At 42.0% G+C, this 26,213-nt stretch overlaps 1 protein-coding gene across 2 annotated transcripts in view; it reads left to right on the top strand.

The window, feature by feature from the left end:
• SLC1A2 (solute carrier family 1 member 2) overlaps window positions 1-18,905 on the top strand; it is a 140,442-nt gene extending 121,537 nt beyond the window's left edge. For both annotated transcript variants that reach the window (XM_053673109.1, XM_037128260.2), the window contains exons 10-11: window positions 5,017-5,248; window positions 9,497-18,905. In XM_053673109.1, coding sequence (XP_053529084.1) covers window positions 5,017-5,248; window positions 9,497-9,568 — 304 coding nt within the window. In that variant the 3' untranslated portion in view covers window positions 9,569-18,905. The remainder of the gene's footprint in view (window positions 1-5,016; window positions 5,249-9,496) is intronic.
• Window positions 18,906-26,213: the final 7,308 nt, after the last annotated feature.

Here is a 26,213-nt window from a genome sequence, read left to right as displayed (position 1 = left end):
CCTGATGCGTGACATCGAGGCCCAAGGATAGTGTCAAACACTCTACAATTCTTTCTACCAAGTAGCCTAGAAGCTCCTGAGGTTAGTGGAGTTTCCTAAGAGATAAGAGCTGGTTGTCAGAGAAAGTGAAAGTGTTTGCCCATGAAGAAATTTTCCACATGTGAGCCACAGGCTCCCATATCCTGCTTTTTGTCCAGAGTCAGATTTCCCCAGAGTGGGTCAGATATTCCCCCAGTGGCTCAAAAATAAGCCAAAAATTCTTTCCTCTTCTGTCTCCCTCCATCTACCATTCCCTCTCTTCACTTCCTCCATCATCTTCTTGACTGTGTTGATTATATAGCATGTCTCCACTTCCTCACCTCTTATTCAATCTTCTGCCTGTGGTGAGCTGACTTCTCTCTCTGCCTCTGTACTATAAATGCCCTTACCAGTCAATGATGGCCTCTTGGTTGCTATAACCAAGAGACACTTCTTTTTCTTATGCTACACGATTTCTAGGTCGTAATGGGCATTGTCCTCCACACCCTTATTGTTGAATCACGCTTCCCCCCAAACACCTCTACTTTCCTTTCACCATTGCTGACTCTTCCTCTTAAAGTGTTGTCTGCTATTTTCATCCTCTCCAAGGATTAAACTGAACACTCCTGTGACATGCACCCCTGGCCCCTCTAGGTGTTGACTCCTGATTCGCTACCTATAGCTCAGATGCCCCTCTTGATCTCTATTTAGTCCATATTTGCAACCACTTGTGGGACATCTCCCTTGGGCTGGGTCAAGGCCCTCCCACTCACTGTGTACAAAGTGACAACAGAATCTTTCCCGCCCCAACCAGTTATGCCCCATAGATATGGCAGTCCTGTCCACTGGCTGCCTGAACCAGAACCTTGAGAGGAATTCTTGACTCTTTTCTCTTTTATTCTCTATAACCAATCAGTCTTCAAGTCCTGTAATTCTGTCTCCTAAATGTCTCTGAGATTCATCTTGCTCCATATCCATCACCTCTTCACTAAATGGATTTTGCTCTTTCTGTCTTACCTTTCTTCAGTCCATTCTTCATAATGGAACAAGTGTGATCTTTGTCTTCAAGTGGCTCCTCATTACACTTGGGATAAAGTCCCAACTCCTCAACTGGGCTGATAAGCCCTTACAGGATTTGATCAGTTCTTACTTTCTGCCCTTCACTGTGTTCATTAGCCATCCTGAATGCTCCTGAGTGTGCCTGCCTCTAATATTGCATATGCTATTTTTCTCTTCTCTTTAATGCATTGTCTCAGACTTATCCTTAGAATATAACTCAAGATATTTCTACTCAAGCCTTTCCTGGGGCCCAAAGATAGATAAAATGTCCTACCTACAAAATTCCATACCACCCAGCCCTCATTGCTATTAGATCATTTATCTAATTGTAGCGGGGGATACTGACAAATAAAGAGAGTGTGGGTTCTTGGGGAAAAGAGAGCATGGAAAAAGTCCTTGCTTGTTTTTTACTGCCTGGACACTTGGCATAATGCCCTGCACATACCAAGATGCTCACTATACATCTGTTCAGTGAATGAATGAATGAACAGACTAACAAAGAACTCAACAAGTATTAGAATCTATGTTTTCTTCTTTTTTCCACTTAGCCATTTTTATGCTTATGTGTCTCTGCCATCTTTAATGGGTACTTAAAGCATGTGGAATGTTTCTCTCATTTCATTTGACCCTCACAACCTCCTGCAAGGTTGGGATTAGCCACGTTCCATATTTCATGCTCAGGTGAAAAGTGGTTTGCTCAAGGCAAGAGAACCAGGATATCTGGGATAGAGTTTTAGCCCTAAGTTCAGGGCCCTTTCCATCTTGATTTTGGTGTCAATCAAACATCAATATTCTTTGATTGCTTTGATTCTACCCAACTCTTGCCTTTCATTCAATTCTGTCCTGGTGCTATTTCCATTGGCCAGAATTCCTTTTCAAGTTCAAGGAAATCTTAGAGTATGGAAGAGATATGAGCAGTGAGTGAATACGGGGAAGGCTCACCCAGAAATTCTATTCCAAAGTGAGTTAAGTGGTTGCGTAGGAGAGTAGCAATTCAGTATCAAAGAAAGTCAAGGGTTTAGGAAACAGGAGTTTATAAACTTGTGTTACCCATTTGAGTGGAAATAGATTTATTAATATGAAGAAGTCATTGACCCTTGAGTACAGTATTTTGTGCTTTTGCCCACATGATAGGGTATGAGTGATGGTTATTCCCCAAAGGAAAGGAGCCTGTAATGGTTATCAACTCTGGGACAGAAACTGGTTTTGCCTCCTCCAAATCCAGTAAAATAGGTGTTTTGGCTGCATAAGGAAAATTGTGGTTGAGAAGTCGCCCAGATCACACTGTTAGTAAGTGGCTGAGCTAAATTAAAAAATTAGAGCTAATGGCTCCCAGATGCTTTGTGTCTTGTGGCAGGTCATGAATTCTGGAGTTATGCTGCCTGTGTTCAAATTTGGTTCTATGACCTTACTAGGCTGGGTGACTTTGTGGAACCATTTAATCTCTCTGGGCCTCAGTGTTTTCATCTCTTAAATGTGGATGGTAGTACTTCTTACAGAGTTGTGGTGAGGATTAAATAAGGTAATATAAAGAAAGCATATCCCTATACATATTATCGTTATCATCATTACCATTACCACTTTTGATTGCTCTTCTTGCTAATAAGGCAGGTTCTTCTGGTCCATCAGATGAATGGCTACTCATGGTCATAACAGTTGGTCAGAGGTATTGGGTGCATAACTCAGAACACATGCCAAGAGGGGTTGGAAGCATAGCTGAAAAGCAACAAAGCAGACCACACCTGTATGGTGGATAAATAACTCAGCTAGCTGGTTGGGGATGCTGCCCAATGAATGGCCCTATAAACAGGGTTAATGTTTTCAAAGGAAGATAGTAGCTTAGCTAGGCATGTTCTTAGTAGCTGTCAGAAATATATCTTAATTGACTTGAGATTTATATTAAAGTTAAAAGTACACATCATGTAATAATTAATGTTTCGTGAGTTCTTACTAAATGTCTGGAACGGCTAACACTATCTTATTTAATCTTCGCAACAGTCCTAATGTAGTAGACATTTTTATTATTTCCACTTGAGAGATGAAGCAACTAGGCTCACAAATGTTAACTATGATCAAGGTTGTCCAATGGGTAAGGAAAAGAGCTGGCATTTGAATCCAAGTCAGGCTACTTCCGGAGTCCATGCTTTTTCTTAACGACTGTCAGGCATTTCTGCTCATACCCTTATACTGTAGCTTCTTAGCAATATCTACAAGTGCCTGATTTTGTGAATGACCTCAAGACTCAGTCTTCATTCATGTCACCCTGAGGCAGATTCTCCAAAGCAGAAAAGAAGAGAAGAGCAGTCTCGTGTGGAGAGGTGCTCCTGAGAGTTGAATTCAGGCTAAGATCTTTATTTTTTCATGGATACCATCTTCCCACTTGAAACCAAGACAGCTGGCTCACTAGCTCCTTGAAGGAAGCCACACCAGACTCCTCCTAGTGTTGCTTCATTACTATTATTTTTCTAGTGAGAAATAGATTTGATGATAGCAACTGGAATTTATTTTAGGCCTTTGTTACTTTGTGTGTGTGTGTGTGTGTGTGTGTGTGTGTGTGTGTGTGTGTGTGATATGTACATTAATGTTCCTACTTTGACTTTAATTCATATATATGTATGTATGTATAGTGTGTGTGTGTGTGTGTGTGTGTGTGTGTGTGTTCTGGACTAAGGTGTCTCAGCACAATCTTTACCAAAAATTCTTCCTCCTTCCTTCCTTCCTTTAACATGGGTGTGGTTTTTCAGCATTCTTCTCTTTAGGCCTTTCAGTATCTCATCAACGTGGTCAAAAGGACTCTTCACACTGATTTCAACTTATGGATGAGAAAGCACAGCTTACTCTGAAGCACTTAATTAGTTTTCTTAATTAAGAGGGGGAGTTATGAACCTCCCTATTTTTTCAAATCAGAACTTGTAAAACAAGATTTGAGGAAGGATTTTTCTTAACAATTTCTTGTTCAAAAGACACTCTGGAAGTTTGTTTGTTTGATTTATATTTTTAGGTTAATAAAGAGAGCAAGATATTTTGGCTTTTCCAGAACACACAGTCACTACACATTGGTTAAGAGGAAACCTGTGGCTGGGTTTCTTGCCCAATAGTTATGTCCGTGCATTTGTTGTTGTTGTGAGGTGACTGGGGTGCAACAAGGAGGAAATGTTAGTTTTGTGTTTTTTAATATTTTTAAATTTATTTTTAGAGAGAGGGGAAGCGGGGAGAAAGAGAGGGAGAGAAACATCAGTGTGTGGTTGCCTCTCACGTGGTCCCCGTTGGGGACCTGGCCCACAACCCAGGCATATGCCCTGACTGGGAATTGAACTGATGACCCTTTGGTTCACAGCCTGTGCTCAATACACTGAGCTACACCAGCCAGGGCTAGTTTTGATTCTTTCAAAAGGATGAATTTTCTGTTATTAGAATTCACAGGTGATAGGTCTCTCCTGTAGAATTTATAAATATATAAATGTAAATGTAAGTGTATGTGAATATTTATACATTTATAAATATATAAATATAATGTAAGTGGAGGTTATCTTCAAAGTACAGTATTTTACAAACAGTTTAAATCAAGAATTGACAGACACAGCCAACAGTGTCTGGAGTCGGGATACTAATTCTAAAACTTGGACATGTTATTTTTCCCTAATCATTCCTTTTCCCCTCTTCCTTCTTTACTATTGTTTATTGGGCGCTTACCTTCCTCAGACAATTTTCTGGGCAATTTACATACATTTTCTCATTTAATTTTCACACAGGCTTATGAGAAAACTATGATGTTATCTCCAATTGACAAACAGGGAAATCAAGTTTAAGCAACCTGCCCGAGATCAGGCAGAGGGAAAGGTAGAGAACTCAACCCTAGGTCTCTGGTTCTAGGCCTTGACCTTTTAAGCACCATAGCATTCTGCTTCCTCACTAAACATTTCTATTCTTTGTCCCCAGGGACAGGATGAGAACTTCAGTCAATGTGGTGGGTGACTCTTTTGGGGCTGGGATTGTCTATCACCTCTCCAAGTCCGAGCTGGATACCATTGACTCTCAGCATCGTGTGCATGAAGATATTGAAATGACCAAGACTCAGTCCATTTATGATGACATGAAGAACCATAGGGAAAGCAACTCTAGTCAATGTGTCTATGCCGCACACAACTCTGTCATAGTAGATGAGTGCAAGGTACCTTTCCCATTCATGGATATTGAGACCTGTATATAACAGTGCATGCTTGATTTGTTAAAATGAACACCAAAGCCCTGCATGTATTATTGTCACATTTGTTTTTCTAACAAATAGTGTAACCCAAATGTCTGTGGTTCCGAGATCATGTAACTCTGTGTCTGACATGGCTGGAAATCAACAGGTCTAACAGTGAAAGAGCCAATCGGTTACTTCTTTCATCCACATTATGTAAAACTGTCCTTCCGGTTCCCCCCATCCACCCGCTCCACAAATCTGATTGGTTTTCTTGAATATTTTACCCAAGAATTTACAGTCTCTAGGATTTTGCTGGCTTTCAGATTTTCTGTTCCTCTAGTGAAGTACCAAGAGAAATACCCAGCATCACTTGATTTTTTTAGCACAAGTATTCCCTCTTGCTGCGTATCACGTATCGGTCAAAAAATGTGCTCACATAGCCGTGCAGCTATCTTTGTCTTTCTTTTTTTTTTCTGAGAATGTGAGTTTTGACCTGGAAGTCACTTTGCTCCAAGTCTAGGGAAAATTTCAAGTAAAGGATAACTAATTTTTGGGACAATCATCCATAGATGTCTTCTAAAAAACACAATACTTCTCACTGCCTGGCAGCCCCATCTTTCCTGTAGCAGGGGTGTTTTGGACCCTTCCAAGCTGTTGGGTGCTAAGTTTTTGAGCTTGATAGGCTCTTTCCAGCCTTCACTGTAACTAACTTGACATTGTCAAAGACAGAGTGTCATGACCAGAGTGAAGCAAACTTGGAGAAACCCTGGCAGGTGAGCAGAGTCAACCCTGGGGGTTAGGGTGCTAAAATGGTTCCAGGCAGTATCTGAGGACAATTGGAACCCAACACAGATTTTTGATACCTTTTGACTCCTGTTGACAAGATCTCATTTCAGATTTCATTTATTTATTTTTTAGAGAGAGGGGAAGGACAGGAGAAACAGAGGGAGGGAAATATTGATGTGCTAGAGATACATCTATTGGTTGCCTCTCGCATGCCCTCAACTAGGGTCTGGCTCTCAACCCAGGCATGTGCCCTGACTGGGAGTTGAACTGGTGACTTTTTGGCTTACAGGATGGTGCTCAGTCCACTGACCCACACGAGTAACGGTGACAAGATCTCACTTAATAGTTGATTTCTTTCTGTGTTACTTCTGGATGATTTCAAGATACATGGCAGCTTCTGCCAGGCAACTAAGGATGACACAGAAACGATTCTCTCTACTGAACTGCTACTTAGGCCCAGAAGGCTAGTGGACCAACCACAGCCTTTTGGTCATCCTTCTGTGTCAGGTGCATGTACAGGTGAACCAGAGTTCTCATATAAGTCAGGGAGGGACCCCACCAGGGAGAGACTCCCACCCATCAAGAGACAATTGCATAAATTAATTGACTCAGTGAAAATGATTTAAATTTTAAAAAATTCAGATATACCTAAAGAGTACACTCCATTCTTCTAGAAAGTTAGTATTTCTCATGTTTACATAAATGTGCTGGATTATGTCCCATTAAAATGTTAGTTTGGGTCAACAAGTGTCAACATTTCCGAGGAATGACTTTATGCTCTACTATATTCACTGTTTATTGTGTGCCTTGTGAGCTTTAGTTGAGCACTCCAATCTCATTCCTATGGCCACCTACATTTGGATCATTCACCAAGCATTTATTAAGTGGCCATTATCTGCAAAGCCCTGAGTTAGGCGCGAGAGAACAGGCAAATGAAAGCACGATTTTGTGGTGGTGATAGGCGTGATCCAAAATTACTGCTGTTCAAGGAAACATAGTAGTATGAAACAAAATGAAATCATATACATTTTTTAATTTTGCAAGTTATGTAGAAGAACAATCCTAGTGGTTAATTGTGTGTTGTGATTCTTCTGGAGTATCTCAAAAGGCTTAACAATGTTGTGTAAGACATGTTTTGAAGAAGAAGATGTATAGGCATGAAGATGTCTTAGATTTCAGACTTCCTGGATTTTTTTCCTCAAAGCACATCAAGTACATCAGGAGAAGATTGCTTTATTTTTTAAGCAAGACTGTTTAAGTTCTAAAAGGAGACGTTTGCCAACTGTCTATATCAGTGGGAAATAAGCCTGTCAAGAGAGGGACTGTGTCACTATTTGTCACTGCTGTGTCCTAGCACCTGAAGCAGAGTCTAGCATACAGTAGGCACTCCAAAAATATTTGTTGGATGTACCCTTTTAGCATCTTGCCCCTATTCTTTAATTCAGGGTAATTTTTTTTGGCTGAACAGTTGCATAGAGATAGTGGCTTAGTCTTTCTCCATAATTGACTACCCAACCAACCACCTGCAAATTCCTTGGTGAATTAGCATTTAGATGGTCAAATGGTGAAACTGAGCAGGTCATGGAAAGGATGAAATGTCCATATTGCTTTCACAACTATTTTGGCTGTTTGCATTCTGTTAGTGAAGTGATTGGGTTCAGCTCAGTGAAGTTTAGTTGGCCCCCAGCCTTTACTAGGTGAGGCAAATTGACTCTTCTTGCTCTAGACCAACTGAGTGGACACTAATGTGAGGAGGCAGCCAGATCTATGGAGATGAATTAGCACACTTTCCCAGAATAGCTGAATCACACTTATTCATGCCTTTGAATTTCCTTCTGGCCCATTTTTAGTCTCACTGTTTTATAAACTGAGATGGATGACATCAATGCTTACTGACAGTTCCCTCCCTGTTTTTGCTTTTCTCTTACTGAGGTGGTTGGAGCAGAAGGGGTGGAATGGATCAGGGAGTCGAGTCCCAGACTGCTTTAACCCAGCCAGAAAAGAAATGCCAAAAAAGCTGCTCTCCCAGCTACTTTTGAAACACAGGACACATCATTAAAAAAAAAAAAAGAACAGCCCTGTCCCCCAAGTGCTGTCTGGTTTTGCAAAGGCACCACACTGTGAGTTATAGTTTTGCACAGCTATGGATCTGGTTCATCACTGAAAGCCAAATAGGCACATTCAAGGTCAGGGTGAATGGGCAGCTTTCTCCACGCAGACAGTTTGTTCTTTTCTGGATGTCTCTCCTGACAGTTCACTGAAGGGGAAACAAATTTGCTGCAGCTCTGGTCAAAACTTTAACTGCGATGAGCATTGTTATGTCATGTTGGTCTCTCTGTTTTCAAATTCTTGCCTTGTGATAGTAGTTTGAAAGTTATACAATAACTTTTTAATTTTAATCATAGTAACTGCATGTGAGGTCGTCGTTGCTTGTTGCATGATCTTTCTAAAAAAAAACCTGGGGGCTAATGGGGACTGAAGGAATGACTAATTTCTATTTTCATTTGCTTGGTTCATGAGGGGCACTTGATTTTCTGTTCCCTGCATGTTGTGTATGTTCATGACGCATGCGTTTCACTTCCTCTTGGGTAAGAAGGTCAGATTTCTCTCAAACATTGCTGCGTTTGTCATGTCTCCATATTCTAATGCTTCCATAAATCCAGTCTCTCCATTATGTGGAATATCAGTCGTGGGTTTAAGTTTGCACATGACGTTGAGGACAGACAGATGGAAGGTAAGCTAGGAACACCGTAGAAGCAGAGGGAAAAGCCTCCCACTCTGTGTAAGGTTCAGTTTGCTTAGAGCCAGGAAAGCAGTGTACAGACAGTCTGGTGATTATATTTGATTACTACATGTCTGCATTGGAGTCATTTACATGTCCGTGTCCCTGATCTGAGGATTCACTCCCCCCTTTTTAGTTTTAATTTTTAAAGCTTGCAGACCTTATTTGGTATCCAACCATCATGCTATCTGATTTTAAAATTGCACATGCATGAAATTCACCTGGCCTCCTTGCAACTGAACCTTTCATATGCATGAGTAAAACTAGCTGCTTAGTTCGGGATGTTTTTTCTCTGTGGTTGTGTGGAGTAGCACATGGGCACTATTGTTTAAAGACTGCGTTATTGTGTGACGGGTCTATGGGTAGTCCAACACCCCCACTACCCCAAAAGCATATCAAAAGTTATCCTCCCAAATTTCCAAGTGTCTCCACATCAACTCCTAATGTCAACTCCCAAGGCAAATAAGTATTATTTTTTTTAATGTTCACAAACCAGTGTTGAGAACCAAGACCAGCTCAAAATCCATTTGTGAGGAACCACATTTAAAACTAATGTTGGAGTCGTGTAGTCTAACCTGGATCTTGTGCTCCTCCACATGACCCACAGGGTGCTTTTCTGGTTCGAGGCCTGTAAGCTGGATGTTGATGATAATTATTTTCAGGTAACTCTGGCAGCCAACGGAAAGTCAGCAGACGGCAGTGTTGAGGAAGAACCTTGGAAACGTGAAAAATGAGAATATATGACCCTCAGCAAGTTCTTGAATAAAATCCCCAGCGTATCTTATGGTAACAGAGGATATAAACAAGCTTTCTTTCAAAAGGAAAAAAATACATGTGTTTCTATGTTTACTTAATCCATTAGCTGAGGCTTAGAAGATCTGTTGTGAGTCAGTGATAGGCATGGTGCTGTCTTTGCCAAATAATGCTTCGTAACCGTCTAATTTTCTCACTTGTATTATTGTCGGAATGGATGCTGCTGGAGGAATCGGTTTGAATTGAAGACGCATTCTTGCCAGCTTCCCTTTTCTTTCAAGATGCAGAACTGTGGCTGCTCTTTTCCTGGGGAATGTGACCAGAGCACAACACTCCAGGGACTTGGGATGATGAGCAGACACCCGAGTGTGTCATTTGTGTGTTCTCCATGCTTCACCTTGTTATGCACAAGAGAGTCTGTCAGAAGCCTCTAGAAGTAGTTTTCCTTCAATGTCTTGTAGAGTTTGCCCGTGTGTTGATAAAAGCAAGTACCTGTCTAGGGGAACTGTGACAATTTTTCTTCCATGTGCTCTTTGAGCTAAATGTTTCAGAGGGTGGTAGTGGGAGCCATAGTCTTAAAGACAGCTGGAACCCACGGGCCTCTGCTCTGTCCTACCTAGTCTGTGGACATTTGTTATTGAAATTTCACAGTGTGTTACATGATTTGCTCTAAATGTGATAATGGATTAGAATGTAATTTGCATAGAACCACTGTATATATTGTGTAAGGGAGCACATAGTCAGCATAAATTTTGACCAGATTCAAATATTCAAATTCATTTATCTTTGGTTTGCATTCATCTGCTATAGTGAAATCAAGAGAGATCATCTCTGCTCCACTTGTTTCACCCATAGAATTCTTGCTAGGGTTCTAACAAAAAGACATTTTGGATCCTCAAGTTATTTCCTTCATATTCTCAGTTAACCAGAAGGCCTAACCATTTCTCTCTCCTTATATGTGGGGGAAAGTTGAATTGACTATGCCTCTTTTAATACTGTCTCTTGATAAATCGGAAGGCTGTCATTTATCTAATATGTATTATAGAAAGCTGTTTGTTGTGTTCTATCAAAGCACATAAAACCAATAGCAGGACACAGCTGGAAGCAGAAACAGCCTTCCTCCCCCATCTCCTCCGTAGAAAGGAACGGAAAACAAGCACATGTGCAAAATTCTAAAAAGGTGACATTCCTATGGCCAAGTCCAGGCAGCTTTGAACTGTGAAGTGGGAACAGAGGATGGTTCCACGCAACTTCACAGTGGAATGCTATCAAGGCTGCCAAAGTCTGGGGCATAAATGATGTCATTGGAGTAGCACCGTGCCTTGCGTGCTGTAGACACCCAACGTGTCCTGAATGAGTGTGTAAGTTAAAGTTTTTCAGTGTCTCTACTATCATTTTCTGTTGAATAACCCATAGTCATTTTCTAAGGTGTCTGGCTTTTGGAGTTTGCTGAGGATGTGAACACGGATCATGGAGAAATAAATCACATCTGACCCTCAGGCATGTGTGGGACGTAGGTCCAAACATGGGAGTCAGGTGGTCCTCTGAGGCCAGCAGATGGATGCTGAGATAACCAGGAACAGAATCTAAATTCCCCAAAGATAGGCTATTCATGGATATCACGTACCCTTCGTTACCTACTCCTTGTGACTTTTCCCTTCCAAATCAGACACCTTTGGGTCATACAAAAGACACGAGACTTCAGGTTTTCTTTTTGTTGTTGTTTTTGTCTCTCAAGCCCTGGTTATGTTGGTTAAGGATCATTATGGGGCAGCATTAAGCAGAGTTTTGCTTTTAAAAGATGGCATTGGTTTTTATTGTCATTTGATGGACAGTTAACGTCGGGTGGCCAAGGATGTGTTGAATTGTAGTTGTGGGAACTGTATCCTTTGCAGCAGATGCTGTGGGTCAAGGGGACAGTTCCTGGATTCAGCTGTGAAACTGTTAAGGGTTGTCTGTAAGTGGCATTCACAGGAGCTTTTCTGTGAGAGGAGAAAGAGCTCAGCAAGGCAGCTAGGAGCTTGTGGGCTTTGCTGTTTAAGGCCAGCTTCGCACACACATACATGCTTAAAGGGGTAGTCTAAGGGCCGTCTTCCCATGACTCTACTTAAATGTCTTCTTCGTTTGCTTTGTTTTCAACTCTTTCCTAGCCACCCAGCTAGCTTATAAATATATAAGGGGACAGTGTGTTCAGAAGAAACAATGTGCACAGCTTAACAAAGTGGATATTTCTGGTTTGAGACTGTATGCAATAAGTTCCATGAGAATATACTTAAAATATCATATTTAATCTGGATTCAACTAATCACATTAAAAATGAACACTTTCTAAAATTCAAGACAAGCCTGACAGTCCAGGATGCATGTAGAGCTGACATATGACTTTGTCCGTTGATTTTTTTTTGACCTCGTTCATTTTTCTCCTTCCGTGCATTGGGGTTTTCCTTGCCCCGTATACGTGCCATAAACAGAACACATAGACCCAGGGTATACCTCTTACAACTTTTTCTAAGTAGGACATGTGTGACCTGCCAGCAATATACCTAGATTGATATTAATAGCTCCAACACAGATATAAATGCTTATAATCATCCACTACTATTTGATGATGCATACATGTTGTATTTATTTACAGGTATGGCAGTCCAGATACATACAATGCATTCTCTAAGGTTTGTAAGTTGGCTTTGGCAAAACCATTTTGTTATAAACACATTTACTCCTTTTAAGCATCAGAACTGTTTCAGAAGAAAACCAGCTAAGCAGACTTTAATCCTTCCCTATCTTATTTTTGCCCATGGGAAACCCAAGGAGAATTATCATTAGATTACCTACTAACAATTCTATGTAGCAGACCTAATGACTTATCTCTCAAGATAAGGCTTTATCTGAGGTATTTGAGGATGTGCTTCCCTCCCATGCAAAGCGCACCAGAGAATCAAGGCAATCATAGATCACAGAGAACCTCAATATAGGACTGCAGGTAATGACATCCGAGGCAGGTAGCTCTCAGATTCAACTCCTTCCAGGCCACTGGGTGTAGAAACACCACCCATTGTCTTGTTTCCTGTGGAAGTTAACCATGTCTCGTGAAAGACACATATTTACTTCTGTTCTCCAACTACTAGTTAGCCTGGACGTTTGCAAACCCAAAGCAAGGATACCAAGATGCCTGTGCCTGGATTTAGGCTGGAAGCTGAGAAAGGCTTATGGGAAATTCAGTTTGGGGCAGATATTCTCCTGGTAGATAATGCCAGCAATCCCATGACCCAGTGATTTGAGGGCCTCAGGTCATTTCTACTAGTGGATTGGGAAGTACGTCATTTTCATGTGTGTTGAAAGTCAAGAAGCCCTTCCGGAGTTGGGCAACTCACCTACTGGGTCCCCAAAAGGAAGCCCAACCCTGCCATGCTTTTGCAATACCACACTTCCCTCTGTTCTCCATAGCAAAAGTTAAGGTACAATATTTCACTCTTGTCAGAGTTAGAGCTTCTGTCTGAGCTACATTTTCCCAGGAATATAGCAGTAAGTTCAAATAAGTATGCACAAGCTCAGAGAGAATTACCGTAGCTCTCACTTGCTGAACAAGTCTCAGCAGCTCCTGCCTGGTTTGATCACTAAAAGTGCTCAGCAGTTACACCCAGTGGGGGCAGCTCTTCCCCATCACTGCTGTCAAACTCGTGGGTCCATGCACTTGTCTGGGTCGCTGCTTTTGCTTCGCTTGTTCTCCAGATGACCTCATCCCAAGATGAGACAAAGGACCACGTGGAAATTTTCAGTGATTGTAATACTTGCTCTTTGAATAGTAGTAGGGCCTGGGAGCCTGGGAAGATGAAGCTGAGAGCCTGAAGTCATTCTAAAGTGAGAGTTTTGTAATTCCAGTTGTCATAGGAGAGTAGTGGTCTCCTTATCTGCGGTAGTTTCTGGCTAACACCTAGAAGGAAGGCTACTGAGTGCCATCTGGAGCAGGCTGCATTATAGGCAGACTGCTCTTCTTGAGTGAAGTAAGTTCAAAGCTGCTTATAATTTTCCCAAAACAAAAGCCCCATTTCTTACTCTTTTGCCTCTTTTCTTCTTATTCCACATGTCGTTGTTGCTGCTGAAGAGACGGTTTTGTAAACGACCATAAGCGAGTGTAAGGGTTGGTGATTGAATAGATGACAGGGGATCCTCATCGAATAGTATCTGATTTTATAGCATAACGCAGCTAATTCAGGTAATGCCACACAGACAGTGAGAAATAACAGTTGGGTAGAGGAAACACGTGACTTAGACTCTGCCAGTCGTCAGCTGTATAATTTATGCAAGTTGCTTTATGCCCAAACTTCATTCCTTCCCATACATAAAGGGAGAGAGTTGGATTAAATTATTAAAACCAGCTTCCAGCCCTGAGAACCCATGATATTATGATCTCCGCTTTAATTTTCTTTTTCCTAAGAGGCTTATTACTATAAAATATTACTTTATACTTTAAGTCAGAGAGGCCCACAATAATGACTAATCAATTTGGATTCTTCTCATCCCCTTTGGGAGAAATTAAATTCAAGCCTCTCTCATTATTGATGTTTTACAAGCTTGGAAGATGGCCACGTTAATCTACTACTTGGTGTTTTGGAACACAAACAGACATACTTTTATAAAACTGCTCTTTACTTAAACTCACTGTCCTAGTCAAAGTAGCAATTCAGCTCAGGGAAAAATACTGCCAGAGTCATCATAAGAGGACTGGATGCATCTACAGCCTCACTTGAGCTCTTGCATCATTCCTGCTATAGCAACAGAGCCCACTCGAATACCCAAAACACAGTTTTCTTCAACAGTCCCAATTGCCAACCCAGTATGGGAGTCTGGGAGCCATTGGCAAATAAACTGAACAGTCTTATGAAATTTGGTGCAAGACTTACACAATAACAGCAATGGTCTGTGAATGCCTTCCCTCCCCTCCTGTGCACAGACACGCACAGCCCATGCGCAGCAGGGCCTGAGGCAAGTCCTTTCCCTGGAGAGGTGTACAGGGGTATTTGGTTGAATTCGTTTTCCAGTTTTCCTCTTGGTTTGCATCCCATCACAGGTAGAAAAGTTCTGACAAGAATAGAGTCAGGCTGGCTGTCGCTGCCCTCGCCAATGCCCGAAGAGTTTCTAGGATGGATAGGTTGTGTGGTCTGTCTGTGAGGTACATGCTACCAGCTATGGCCTTGAACAACCTGCTGTACTTCCTGTTTCTGCTGCAGTGAGCCGCTGCTTGCATCCTTGCCCTTTGTCCAAACTGTTGCTAAATATGGAATAGATTTGATGTGTGTTGTGTTGTGAGCACCTTTACCACTAGAGAAGACTTCAGCTCTTTAGATTCGGGGTAACTAGATATAAAACTAGAACTGAAAGGATTGGGTTAGCTTTTTTTATCATTACATTTTTAGTACAGAAGACCTGATGTGAGAGCAGCAAGAAAAAGATTATTCCTTAACTGACCCATATATGAACTTGTAAAAAAGTAAGAGAAGCCCCCTGGTTCTTATTTCATTCATTCTACATAACATTCTGAATAATTACTAATCGGTTTTTTGCTGTGTCCAGCCTTGCTTCATCTTCCTACCTCCAGACCAAGTGTCCATTTTGATATTTTTAAAGCCCTTCTGATTGTTGTATAGGAACCTCCTGGGCTGAGAATAAAACCTGCTACTGGAACAGAACCCACTCCTTTGCAGAATCAGCACTGGACCTAGGGTGTGGGTAGCAATAAGTCTCCACTTCCGCTGGAGACACCCCAGTTCCTGGGTGAGTGATGGAACGTAACAGGTCACTGACACCTTTGTCATCGTCCCCCACAGAGATGGGGATGATGCAATCAGAGCCGCGCTCCTCCTGGGGCTCCATTTCTTCTCGCAGCAACCATTTAGCCTGGCTCCAAAACGGCCTGCTGCCTTCGGTAGGAGAGATGCACACACGAGCCGAGGAAGGCAGTCGAGTGTGTCTCTGAGGCTTCTCCCTGTGGAGTGAATTCCCTGGGATGGAAGATCAGGAAGCTGGCACTCTGGTCGCTCAGTGTTCCAGAAGAGTATATTCCCCACCAGGAACTCATCCTTAGACACCCGGATCTTTCCACAAATCCCCCGCACTCGCTCCCTTCCTCCTTCCCCTGGTGAACCTCAGCATTATTTCTCCACATTGCACAACACAGACCAGATTATCTGGTCACTATAGAGATTTGTATATAAAAAAACTACTTTTGTGAGGATTTTTGTATATTGTTTTTCTATTTGTTTTCTACAGCTTGAGGAGAGAGCTGGCAAACTGTGAATCTAATTTGAGCTTGCTGCCAGCAGATATATTTTGGCTTCCTGAGAAGAATCTATGCTACTAGAGCCAATATATTGCCCTCAGTCAGTATTGCACCCCAAACTCACAAATTCCTTCAGCCCAATCTTATATTCTTTTTTTAAACAAATCCCTGGGCTTCTTTGCTATTATTATTTATAAAGAGCATGAGAAAATGTATTTATAGTCCTGGATATTATATGTTTAATATTGAGTTAGCCTTTAGTAATGTTACAGGTTTATATCTATTCTTCATAAATCATAAAGAACTCAGTGTAGACTGAATTCCTCTATTTAGTATCTGTAATTTTGCAGACAGATATTTTCTTATGGTATTTTCTATATAACCACATATGTAGAACTATAACCAATTACCGCACAAGAAGTTTCGGCAGCAATTTAGAGCTATCAGTTGTTTCCTGAGCCACATTTAAAAAATGCAGGGATCCAGTCCTTCATGATGCAATGAACAAAATGACCATAAAGAACAAGGAATCCTTAAATCCCTTAGGATATACATCTTACCAGCTAGTCTTTGTAACTCCAGGGATGGTGCTGACTTCTTCTTTTTGACACCAGGCCTTGTTTTTCCAGTTAAGCATTCGAATTATACTTTTCTCCAAGATGCTGGAAAAGAAGGTGATAATAGCAGGATCATCTCTATCCCAGAGTCTCCCATGCCTTCTTAATGATTTATGTAAAAACTGGCTTGGGAAAATTCGAACTGCTGAGATTTGAGGTTAGTGCTAGGAAGCAAATCAGGACAGATGTATTTCAGTTCATTCTTGCCAAGAAAATTGGTAATAAATGTCACATCATTATGTGAATTGGACACATATTTTCAGGAAAAAAAAATGAAGCAATCCTGGGGCTATAGGTAGGAGCTTAAAGTCATACTGAAATTGTTTAGAAGCAGCCCAGGAAGATTCTGTCCTCGGGCGAATAACAACCTATGCCATTTTCCCAAGGCAAATCAATAGCCACTTCAAAGGGGGTCTTCCTTCCACCTTCCTACCTCCAGACCAAGTATCCACTTAGATATCTTTAAAAGCCCTTCTGACGGGTATATAGGGCCCTGGTGTGCTGAGAATAAAACCCCACTGCTCTGCAGAGTCAGCACTGGCCCTGGAGTCCATGTAGCAACACGCCTCCCCTTCCACTGGAGACAGCCCAGTTCCTTCCACCAAGCACACTTTCCAATATGCTTATAGGGCTAGTATTCTTGCCATGTTTTAAGATGTAGTCACTTACATAGTAAGTGTACTGGGATATATTTGAGCTTGCTCCTCATTAAACAAACAGATTAGAAGTTCCCTCAACTGGCAACGATTGTATCTGTGATTTCCAAGTACAGATAGCTGTCAAAGCATGAAGTTCTTGTGTGTACACAGTAACACTTGGTTCACGCATGAAGAAGAGTGCCTATGCACTTGTGTAGCAATACTGTAGGTATCTATGTGTAATTTCAGTGAAATGGTGCATAGATATAATTTAAATGTTATTCTTGACTGCTCATCTAAATGTAGTAGACTTCTTGACTGGTGTTTTGAAAACCCTTGTTTTCCTTTTCAGATACCTAGTAGTGAGTCCGTTCTCCTTTTTCTTTATGTGATATGGGGACGTATATCAGTGAAAAACTTATCCATGATTCTTTGTACCGATGATTGAAGTTTGCATGCATCCAGCATCTTTGTAGACATGCAATTCAGAGCAAGGGAGAGTTAGTGGGCCATGGTCCTCAGTGAAAAGTCATCTGCCACCTGTGTAGTGCATGGTGAATGCAGCTGTGGAACTTTTGATTGTCTAAGCTGAGCCAGGTTTAACATGAGGACATTTATCTACAGCCCTCCTCTGCTGGGTGGATGGGGCTCAGAGACACAGAAGGTTAGTCTGCTTCTGTGTGTGTTAGCATCATGTCCTCGGGTAAAGGTCTGCCTCTTTGATTGCCAAATACCAATCATGATGCTCATGACTTAAAGGTTCAGAAGAGCCTTGTCCCCCTTGGTTTCTGGAGTCATGGTACTGAAAAGATATTTCCTGACTAGCTGCCATGTGGGCCAAACCCCACAAAAGCACAGTTCTGGCAGTAAAATTGCACAGGTGTCAGTGAAAGCTAGGGCCCTAGAAGCACAGGAATGGTCAGTGTACAGCTTTGGGGTTGCAGAAAGGCAACTGATGAAGCACAGATCCCACATACGTGAAGGGAGTATGAACTCTGTCTAGCAGGCTCTGTGTGCATGTTTGGAGTGACTGGAGGTGACGTTAACTAATGCAATGATACACTTGCTGCCTAAAATGCGCATTCTGTCTAATTATCACTAAATGAGATGCTGTGGGGTCTATAGTTCCCGTAACCCCCTTTTCCTCTGCAAGGACAGAGAACAGCCATGTGCATTTGGGCCTCCTCTCTTTCCACAAGAGGAGTGAAGCCTAAGAGATCCCCTAAGGGCACAAAGCAGGTCAATTTTCAGCAGCTTCTCCAGTGATTGAAGTGAGAGCTCTATACATGGTGGAATGCCACACTTTTCCTTGAAAATGTGGCTTCTCCAACTTCTGTCCAATTCAGGGTAGAACCCTTACTGAAGGAAAGCTAGCCCTTGGGCAAGATTTTCTCTGAAGAGTCTTGTGTGTCCAGAATAAAAGATAAGAATGATTGTTTTCCTCATATTCACAATCCCCGTTGGTCTGAAGTCATGTAGCGTAGAGCATCTATAGCACATAGTGTATAAAGACTAATGAAGGAACAAAGGTAAAAACGTCAACTAAATTTGTGGGTTGTTTGTTATGTATGATACTAGGAAATGCCTTGTTGGCAAAGCACATTTTGGGTAGTTGAGGTCTTTTGTCTTCACCTTTAGCTTTCTAAGCTTTCTTACAATGTGGACTGATTACTGTAACATTTCATGTATAAAATAACTGGATATTCTTTCTATACTGGAAATAATCTGTGAATCCACGATTTCACTAAGTGTTTTAACTTTTATGTATATATATCTCATCAATAAATGTGGATTTCAATTTCTCTTGGTTGCTGTCTGCTTTGCTTTCAGTTCCCATTTTCATCTAGTCTTGTCTCCCTAGTAAGGGCCTCCAGTATTCCTTTTGGAGAAAATTGAGGATTGAAAACTGCCGTTCCCAAGTATTTTCTAGGAAGTCTAGCTATATACTGGAGTCACATCTTATGATCTAAAATTAGTGAGTTGGGCAAATATGGCGTATAATCAAAATGATTCTTGTGGATCAGCCATTATGGATGGACTGACCCTCAAATCTCAGCAATTTAAAACAACCAAGGTTTATTTTTGCTTATGCGGCACGTCCATCACAAGTTGACAGAGGACTCTTTTCCAGTGTCATCTGTACTCAGAGAGTCTGAGAGGGACTTTATGTGTAAGAACATGGGAAATCTTACATTTACTCTTACATGTTACATACCTCACTTCTGCTCATAATTCAATGGCCAAAGCAAGTGACATAGTTCTACTGAACTTCAAGGAGGCAGGGAAGTTCAGCCTTACTAGGTGCCCAGGAAAAAAACTGGAAGTATTTGGTGAATAGCTCCAATGACTATCGGTTTATAAAAACTCCTTCAGTGATTCATAAAAGATAGTGTACACACATACAGTTTTTCAGTAAGCCCAACACAGGAAGTCCCAATCTAGGACTGGAAAAAAATCATTGTCATGGAAGGAATTGGCAAGCATTTAACAGTCATGTTATAGAAATAAAATGCATGGTCTTCAAAAGTAGGATCACATAGCATAATGAGATTCTCAGGCAAAGGAAGATATATATAAATGAAAACCCAACAAGAGAATAATGGCAGCAGGTTCTCTTTTTCCATTCCGGGGCACCCCCAGATTGAAGAGGGTGGCTCGGACTGGTTGAATTGTTTTCTCTCATTCTTCTTGCAGTGGGGAGAAGGAGGCAAATATTTGTTTTTAAATAAGTAAAATACATAGATGTGATACACTGCAATTCTTTTCCCCAGTGTCAGCATTTATTTAAATTGTTGATGAAAGTTGACACTTCATTTAAAACGACACTCTCTTCCTTCCTTTGGATTCAAGTCTACATCACATGCTTGTTTAACATGTTATTAAAATCTTACTTACATGAAATGTGTTCATCAGTAAAAGTCCAGGTGGCCATTGTTTTATGCTAGCAAAGAGTCACAGATCAGAGCTGTGGCAAACTTAACGCGTTAGTATGGATACAATTTGGTCAATACCAAGCTCTCCATCAAAAGAGGACACAGCCAGAGAGAACGTGACGGTGCTTGCTGAGAGAGTATGATCCCCATGTTTCTTACCTTTTCTTCTGGAACAGAGGTATTTATTCCATTCATTGTTATTGCTAAGGACAGTTAAATGCTGCTTTTACTTACCACTGCAAAAAATAATAATAATTTGGGGGATGAGAATGGAAGGAGGAATTGTGGAGTAAGAGTTATGAAACAGGACTTCTGATCTCTGCAGTCAATCAAAAGCTGAAGATGCATGGCCAAGTCCCTTTGCAATTTGGAAGTCATTTCTGCCTGTACAAAATTAGGGGTTTGGATTAAATAATGTCTAAACTTCTGAACTCTTAAATTTGAATCCTATCAGCCAGGTAAGTCATCATAACTACAGATAGATTATTTTTTAATCTTATTAAATAATAAGATTATTTATTATAATATCTCATGCATATAATAGAATATATGTAACTGTGTGTACCTAAGTTATAATACGAGGTGATATAGAAGCATACAACCCCATTACTCAGGACGAGAACTAGAATAGCACCAGTAATTGCCCTTGACCTTTGTGTACCTCCTTTATCCCATTCACCTGCTTTACTGCCTGGAGGAAACTGCTGCTAGGAATTTTGTGTTTCTCATTTCCCTGCTTTAAAAAAAAATAGATTAATCTCACACGAATGCAATGCCTAAACAAGCTTTGTTTATTTCCGAACTTAATAACAAGGGTATCGCACTGCATGTCGCTTTTCTGAACATGCCTCTTTTCTAGCGAACATTGTGTTTCTTGGCTCACCCAGGCTCTTACAAGCAGCTGTATTTGGTCCATTTTCACTGCTGTATAGTATAGTGTGTAAAGTGTGCCACACTTTGGTTGTCCATCTTCCCGCCAGTGGACAGTTGCCTCATTTTCCATTGTTTTTTCTGTGTCAAATAGTGCTGCTATGCACATTCTTGTATACATCTTCTGAGTGCCTGACCTGGGGAGGCTTGGACATGTGCTCCCAGATACACTATTAAAAAAACCTGTGTGCGTGCATGTGCACATGGTGGGAGAGTTTCTACTTGAATCTTCCACCCATCTGTCCATGGCCCCTCAGCAGGCCCGTTTGGGGACGGCTGCTGCAACCCCCGGCAGCCCGCGCAGTGTTTAAGGGAGTCCGTCTCTTTAAAAGGAATACTGAGGCAGGCAAACCCTGGGTGTTTTTAGGAAGGGAATGTAAGTTTAAAGCTGAAGGCTTCTTTCCTCAGCCTCACAGGGTAAGGCCTTTGAGCACAGCTCTGACAGTAGCCAGGAGGCCCTCTAAGTCTTTAATGTCTTTGAACAGTAAGGTGCTGAGCCTGGCCAGCTCCACGGCCCTTAGCAGGGTCTTTGCTGGGATGTGAAAGGTTGTCTAAAAGAAAAAGTTATAGGAAGTAAAAGCAATCTTTCCACGTGCGCCAAGAACCACTTGTGGGCCCTTTGGCTATGGCCGCTTGTTCCGCAATGGAAGACTGAAGAACTGTGCAGAACAGTGTATCTGCCAAGGACCAGCTGTGTGGCTTTCACGTAAGGCATTGAACTTCTGAGCACCCCTCCATCCAGGCACAGTGACATAAACAGGAAGCCAGGATTCTGTACATCAAAGAACCTCAGGTGGCAGAAGATTCGGTGACCTCTGGGGGAGCGTTCTCGAGGTGTGCTCCCCACTTGTAGCACCTCGGCCTGGACAGGAAGGCATGGGTGGAGATGCCCACGTATTGGACGTGAGCCCTTAGAGAATAGAAGCTGGAGTCACTGGCAAAAACACAAATGTTTTTAGCCTAATAGTTTACTTCCTGCTCGTTTTTAAAGTTCAGTGAATTCCTACTCCCATGGAAGCAGTGAGGGGCCATATTTCCCATGTCTTAAAAAAAAACAAACTGAGCCACAGAGTCATGCTTAAATTCAGGAATGTTTTTTGGGTCCACACTGCTTGTCCAAAAAGAGTATGAAGAGAATAAAGCCGTCCAATGTAAATGCTGTTCTTAACTTTCAAATGTTTAAAAGCAATGACTTTAAACTCTTACGAATTCCAAAAAGCAGACGAATAAAATGTGACTGTGCCTCACCCTCTCTCTTTACTGGGTCAGAATGGATACGTTAAACCCAAAGATCTATTTTTGTCCTGATTTGAGGTAATCAGATGCTAGCCTTCCAAACGTTGCCTGGAAAAAATCTGGTGTCCTCCAGTTGAAGGAAAAAAAGCAAATATAGAACTGTAGTCATCAGTGGTACACTCCTTTCATAGCATGACCTTGCTCCCCTGGAATTCTCCAACGGTCTCTGTCACTTCCCAGATGTTTTCCAGGCCCGGATTACATGCTGGTCACAGAGGGAGGGGCTGTGGAATTTCCAAATTGCCTTCATCTGTGTGAAAAGTTCAGCTGGAAGCCCATCTCCTGTCTCCAGCAGCTTGTATATCCTTCTGATCCCAAACTAACCACTCATGTTGGTGAAGAGGGCAGAGGTCACTCCAGACTGGAAGTCAGAAAGGATGTCAGAGGGTAAATATGGGAACTTTAGCCATGGCTTTTTGCAGACAGGTGATGAGGAAATTGAAACCCTAATTTAAAATGAATCAGAGGTAACACAGTGGCAAACCAAGACTAAATCCTGGTTCTGTCCCCTTCCCAGCTGTGGGCCATTGGATTATACAGTTTGCCTCACTTTCCTCCTCTGTGGGATCATGATCATACCTGTGATACAGGGGGCTTGATGAGAGAACACCCGTAAGGTATATAGCACAGCACTTGGCTCATATTAAGGGTTCACTTAATCTGATCTGTCATAACCATCATCATCGATGTTACCATTCTCAGCATTATTGATCACAACTTCTTAGTGACTGATCTGGAAGAAGCCATGCTTCCTCTTTCTCCATCTGGCCTCTTTTCTAACAATATCACATGGACACTAGCATGTAACCCAGGGCTCAGCTGGCCTTCCCCAACATCTGAGCTTTGTTGACAGGCCTCTCCTGATCCAGCCTGGGCTAATGCTGCCCCAACTCCTGGCGACACTTCCTAGACATCATGAACCGGCACTATCCGATGTCGCAGATGCCCCTCAACACTTTCCACTGTTATTTGCCAAGACTACAATTCTTGGCAGCGAGGAAAGACACTGGATTTCTTTAGGGGAAGAACGTGAATCTCAGCCTGGCCAAAGTGGCCTCTGACCAGGATGGGAGACTGAGCTGCCTCTCCCAGCGAGAAACAGGACATCCAAAAATGAAGTGATCTTGTCTTTACTGGAGAAGTCCCCCGGGGAGTCCCCAGCTCACAGGGCTGCATGTACTAGAAGAGACAAATGTCATGAGAAAGGCTGCTTCTGTGGAATGTCCTCAACCCAGCAGGACCCTCCAGAATTCTCTTGGCTGGGTCTATTCCCAGCAGCTTCCCTTCCCATCATCTCTTTCTCCTTTGCCCTGTGTTCTTTCACAAATGGCATTCGCTTTCTCCCTCAACAGTTTTAAGAATGAGACATGGAAGAAACTTTTTTGGAGATTTTTCGGGGGGAGCTCATCCATTTCCATCACATCAAAGTGGTGGCCCTCCACAGTTTTCAGCAATGTCAGGGCATGACCACTTCATACAGACACAAGGCCTATTACTATTAGTATAACCACACGTGTGAAATATCAGTGACATGGAGTGAAAAGAACATGTTTTTATATACCTAAAAATACAGACACATACACACAAAGGATTAATAGCAGCTATTGTCTTAGGTGCATTCTCTAGAAGCAGCACCTGAGACAGGATTCAAGTTCCCGCGATTTTTTTTTTTTTTTTGGAAGAGGTCTTTTCAGGAAACTATAAGGGCATGAGGGAAACAGGCTAGGAAAGAGAAAGAGCTGAGCAAAAAGACAGTCTCAGGAAAAGTCTAACGTTGAGTTGTCTGTGCTTGAGGAAAGGAGACTTGTCTTGGAGCATCCATGTAAGTCAGGCATTCTGGGAGAAAGACACCCCTACCAGGGTAGGGCAGGTTCTCTCTGCAGAGAGCCGTTCTCTAGAGAAGGCAGGAAGCTGACAGTCATTCGTTGTCAACACATCAGTAAGGGCAGCAATTTTCAACCAGTGTGTTTCAAGAATGTTTTTAAAACATTCAATAGCTGACTATTTTTGGTCAGGGGCACTGACCTCTTTTGTTTTAGATTGTCAATTTTTTTTAATGACAATAGCCAACACAATAATAGCTGTCTGGTATGAATGAATCAAAATTATGCCTATTTTTTGTCAGATTGGCAAAAAGTATATTTCTTGGTGTGCAGCAGATTTTTGGCAATTAATTAGTTTATGTGTGCCTGGAGACGAGATAGGTTGAAACTCACTGTGTTAGGGGATGTGTGCACTAACCTGAGAAAGGGCATCAGGGTCAAATACCCACAGTGTCTACTAAACCTTTCATTCCGCACAGGCCCACCATGTGGCCGGTTCTTGTATGCATCATTAGGACATTCAGTTCTCCTGACATTTCTGTGAGTTAGGTGTTATCCCCCTTCTTATTTTACAGGTAATGAAGCTGAGAATCAGAAATATACACAACTTAAGAAGCTGACCGGCAGATGGTTCTGGTTTCAATGCTTCCCACTATACTGGCTCTGTTTTCCCAAACAACCCAGCAGAGTGTATTACCTGCCATGTTACCAAGTTTTCATGGTGTTTGAACCTCTGTGATGAGTGCAATATTCCTTGATGTCTAATCTTGAAGCCCGATTATGCATGAGATTAAGGGCACTCAAAGAGGATGGGTCATCCCTGTCATCCCATAAGATCTAACATCACCTACTTAGCAGCTCCTTGGAGCCATGAATCTCATGTTTTGTAGAGAGGAGCTCTTAAAGGATACCTAAAGCCCCAAAAGGCACCTATAGTAGTAGCTGACCACATAGTTGGAACAGATTATTCTCTTCTCCAAAGTGCTCCCTAAATCAACAGGCCACTGAGTGTCATCTTGAGTGTCAACTTTGATCAACCAAGACTGAAGGGAGATTCTCGGGCACTATCTATGCTCAGTAGGGAAGAACCACAATTGATTACCAATGACTGGAAGGAACAGGGAAGTGGGAGAGATTCCTGTTTGTCTACAATCTGTCTTCCTTAATTCTATAAGGATGAGTTGTTTGCTGTGACAAACCACACTCAAGTCTACGCAAGCTTCAGCAAGATAAGTTTATCATTGGCTGATACCATTGTTCTACCACAAGTCTGCAAAGGCCTTTCTGCTTACTGCAGTTACTCAGGGATTCTAGGTGCAGAGCCAGCCTATTATAAATAGGTTTGTTGCCATGCCAGAGGGGAAAAGGTTTCTAGGAATACCCTGATGGGGAGAAGTTCAATGTCATCTCAGCTTACAACTCATCAGCCATAACTAGGCATATGGTTCCACTCAGCTTTAAGAGAAAATGAAATGCAACCCCATGTTCTCAGAGTGGAGGAGATTCAGGAACATTTGTTGAACAAAGTTAATAAATTACCACAGTCCACTTCTCTGGTCACCTAGTATTAATATTTGGTGCATTCTGTTTTCTAAATGCAAAATGTACTCAGCAACTTCCCAAGGGAGAGCACTTCAAAGTGTCCCCCAGTCAGGGCATCAAGCTCAAAGTCCAGGATCTAGGGGCGATACATGCTAAATTCCTATGTGTGATTCAGATATGGCTCCTGTTGGCCCAGAAATCTATGAAGAGAAAATCCAAGTGCACTGCAGCTCCTCCCCTCCCCTCCACCATCCACACACATGCTCCAGTGGTGAACTAGGACAGGTTAGTCACCTTAAAGACTCCCACCAGGAACAAATGGAAGACTTACGAGTCACTGAACCATACGACTTCAGAAATCCTGGTGAGCAGACATTAGAAACCAGCTATACTACGAATGGGGAAAATTTCCTGATTACGTTCTATTCTGACTCCCTAGGAGGGCTTCCACAGTCCATTTTCTGCATGGCCCTTTAGTCCACCTCCTAGAAAATCCTTCCTTTTCCATTATATTCTGTTGCTGCGCCTATGAAGAGAGCATTTGGGAATAATCTCTCCTGTGGTAACA

The sequence above is a fragment of the Artibeus jamaicensis genome, unplaced genomic scaffold (genome assembly GCF_021234435.1).
Source record: "Artibeus jamaicensis isolate MK-2021 breed Jamaican fruit bat unplaced genomic scaffold, CSHL_Jam_final contig_797, whole genome shotgun sequence".
Taxonomy (NCBI): domain Eukaryota; kingdom Metazoa; phylum Chordata; class Mammalia; order Chiroptera; family Phyllostomidae; genus Artibeus; species Artibeus jamaicensis.
The sequence above is the reverse complement of the archived record's forward strand: the minus strand, read 5'-3'. Positions and strand labels throughout refer to the sequence as shown.